The sequence below is a fragment of the Mirounga leonina genome, unplaced genomic scaffold, assembly GCF_011800145.1.
Source record: "Mirounga leonina isolate KUSES-001 unplaced genomic scaffold, KU_Mleo_1.0 Mir_151, whole genome shotgun sequence".
Taxonomy (NCBI): Eukaryota; Metazoa; Chordata; class Mammalia; order Carnivora; family Phocidae; genus Mirounga; species Mirounga leonina.
In genome coordinates, this window is record NW_023270377.1 from 18,089,797 (window position 1) to 18,092,975 (window position 3,179).

Below are 3,179 nucleotides of genomic sequence, written 5' to 3' on the forward strand. Positions count from 1 at the left end.
CGCTTTATCACCAGGCCTCAACCTTTGGCTACTTTACTCTCAATAAAATGGAAGCCAATGTGGGGGCGGGGGGACGGAAAGAGTAGCAGTTCTCAGGGACCCATCTCCCCCACTAGGCCCATGGGGGCCCTCCTGCCCTATCTGTGACTGTTTCACTCCCAATCCCACTCCCTCCCTCCCGGGGCCCAAAGAAAGGCCGGCGCAAAACCATCTGCAGGCGCTTCCAGCGCTTTATAGTTCTCTCTGGGACAGACGGACAGACAGACAGTGCAGCCCGCGCCGTCGGCCCGCATCATTGGCACCTTGGACACGGCACCAGGCCCAACCCAGTCCCTGGTACCCTCCCGGGAGGATTCCGGTCCGGCCTCAAATCAGCACCTCAGACAGCTCCCGGCCCAATACCCACCCCTCCCCCCTCCCACTGGAAACAACCAAATAAATTAAAAGGGGAGGGAAAAAAACACCTAAAGATACGGAAGAGGGGTACCCCTCCCCCAGAGTAAGAAGAGTTTCTGTCTCCTCCCGCCCTTCCGCTGAGGCGCCGCCGCCGCCGGGGTGGCCTCCTAGGTAGATTTTGCCCCCAAACCTCAGCCTCCTGAAGCCGGCATCTCCCTCCCCCCCCAACTCCCGGCATGCAACACGTTGGAAAAGGTGGGGAGAGGAGGTGGGGGTGGGGCGAAGGACCATCCTGGTGGTTGTCTGGGCTCCTGGGGCTGCAGTTTCTCGCTGCACCGAAGTCAGTCCAAATCAAGAATTAATATTCCCTTTGGTCTGGGAAAGGGGATGTGGGGGCTCAGTAGGGGCAAAAATGCAAGCTGACATAGGTGGGGGGGCGGGGTAAGCAGACAGGAGGGAAGATGGTGACACATGCGAGGAGCAAGGAAAAGAGAACGAGAAGGGGAGATGGGGACACAGGTGCAGAATGAGAAAGGGGGGCAATGATAGTCAGGTAGGGGGTAAGATGGAGATGGAAATACACACCCAAGGTATGGAAAATGGAAAGGCAGAGAGGGAGATGGGAAGGCAGACAGGAGGAAAGATGAAGATACAGGAAGGAGGCGAGGAAATGGTCAAAACCGAGGGAGATGGACTTACAGATAAACACGGAAGGGAAGGAGGAGACCCGGTAGAATTGGAGAGATGGGGGGGGGGGGCCAAGGCAGACAGAAAGGGCGAGGTTGGGGGTCCCCCTCCCGTGCTCATCCCCCACCCCCACCCTATGCCCAGCAAATCCAGAGCCGTGGCCTCTGGCATCCTGGCCTCCACCTTCCCCTGCGGGACAGGGGCGGCTCCTCCTCCGGCCACGGCACGGAGCAGCGGTAACAGCGGCGGCGGCTTGATGGTCCCGGGGGCTCCGAGTGCGTGTCAGGGGCTGGGGTGGGGGGCGGGCGCGGCCCTTGGGAATCCCTAGCGGTCCAGGTTCATAGTCCAGTGCTTGGCTCCGGTCGCGCAGCTGTCCCTGGCGGCCGAGGAGGAGGCGGGGGCCGCGGGCGCGCCCCCGTTGGGTGGACCCCCGGCGCCCGCGGCAGCCTCGCCCTCGTTCTTGAGGTCTTGAAAGACCTGCGTGAAGAAGTGGGGGTCGGCGTTGAGCCGCAGCATCTGGGGGCTGAGCCGCTGGATGAGGCGCAGGCAGCGTTGCCAGAAGCGCTCCTTGTCGGGCTCCACGAGGAAGGGCTTGAGCGGGTATGAGATCTCGTTGCCCATGTAGGAGTAGGCGAGGTAGAGGCAGGTGAGGAAAGCGGCCTGCAGCTCGGCGGCCGACGCCAGCTCATCCCCGCGCAGCGACTCGCGGCACAGCAGGTACACGAACACCAGGTTGGCGGGCGTAATGAAGGCCTGGTCTTGCCAGCCCTGCAGCAGCAGCGAGCGGTCCACTCCGCGGAACCAGCCCACCAGCTCGCCGGGGCTCAGCTCCTTGAGGCGGTAGCAGCGTCGGCACACGAAGTCGCCCAGGCAGCGCAGCAGCTCGCCGGTGGACGCCTGCACGATGACCCGCCGCGGCGAGCCGCCAGGCACCGGCGGCGCCGCCTGCGGGGCTGGGGGTGGCGGCGGCGGCGGCTTTCCCCCGCCCGAACCCGGCGGCGGGGCGGCCGCGCTGCCCCCCGACGGCGGCTCGCAGGTGGCGGCGGCCGCGGGCACGGTGGGCACCGGCACCGCCAGGGGCTTGGTGGCGCCGCCGCCGTCTGGGGGGTCCCGGCCCTTGCGGAGAAGGTTCTCGCGGTTGCGTTGCTGGACCAGGGGGTCGGGGCCAGTGGACGCCGGCTTGGGCGTCACCTTCTTGCTGCCTTTCTTCTTCTTGGCAGACGCGGCCACCAAGCGCTTCCAGGTGAGCGCCGAGATGAGCACGGACGGCCGCTTGAGTCGGCTCTCGCCTTTGCCGCCCTTGCCTGCTGGCGGCGCCCCGTAGCCCCCCAGCGCCTCGTCCCCCGCGGGCGGCGCTTTCTTCTTCTCTTCTGGCAGCCCGCCGGGCCTCCGGCCCTTGGCCGAAGAGGCGGGGGAAAGAGACAGCACCGTGCCCATCCTGCAGAGCGGGGCCGGCGCCCGGGCCCCGGTGGGAACCGCGGGCGGCGCCGCTGTCGCCGCCGCCGCTGCTGCAGCCCCCGGAGACCCGGCGGTGGGGGGCCTAGCCCCGGCCCGGGCGCGGGAACTGGCAGGGGAGGGTGGTTGCTTGGCTGCTCCGCGGCGGTTGCTCGGAGTCTGAGCTGCGCCAGCTGCAGCGTCAGCCCCACCCCTTGGACCCCGTCTTTAGCCGCGCCGCGCCCCGCCTCACGCAGCCAATCCTCGCCCGAGTTGCCCTCCTGACCGGCAGCTCCTCTGACCAATAGGAGCTCGCATGCCAACCTCAAGTCCCGCCCCCCACCCTCTGTCTCGGGTCCTTTCCCTTCACCAGAAAGGGGAAAGGAGGAGGAGGTGGCCCCGGTTCGAAGGGCCTCCTCAGGGTCAGAGCTGGGGAGAGGGGTCTGGCTGCTCTCACCCCCCCCTCACATCCTCCCCCGCCCCCCAAGTCCTAAGGCCCTGGGTCAGCTTGTTTTGATGTATTGGATCGCGGTAGCAGAGAAGCCGTGGGAACATCCTCTCCGCCCTTTTGATTCTGTGCTGGGGGCAGTGTGGGCAGTGAGTGCCTTCACCAGGGCGCCCCAGCACCTGCTGGGTCGAACTGCTCTGGCTTCTCCAGTTTG

At 66.3% G+C, this 3,179-nt stretch overlaps 1 protein-coding gene across 1 annotated transcript; it reads right to left on the reverse strand.

The window, feature by feature from the left end:
• Nucleotides 1–1,407: 1,407 nt before the first annotated feature.
• Nucleotides 1,408–2,520, reverse strand: CDK5R2 (cyclin dependent kinase 5 regulatory subunit 2). The gene has a single exon (XM_035006595.1). It carries the CDS (start codon nucleotides 2,518–2,520, stop codon nucleotides 1,408–1,410), a length of 1,113 nt encoding a protein of 370 aa, XP_034862486.1.
• Between the last annotated feature and the right edge of the window lie 659 nt (nucleotides 2,521–3,179).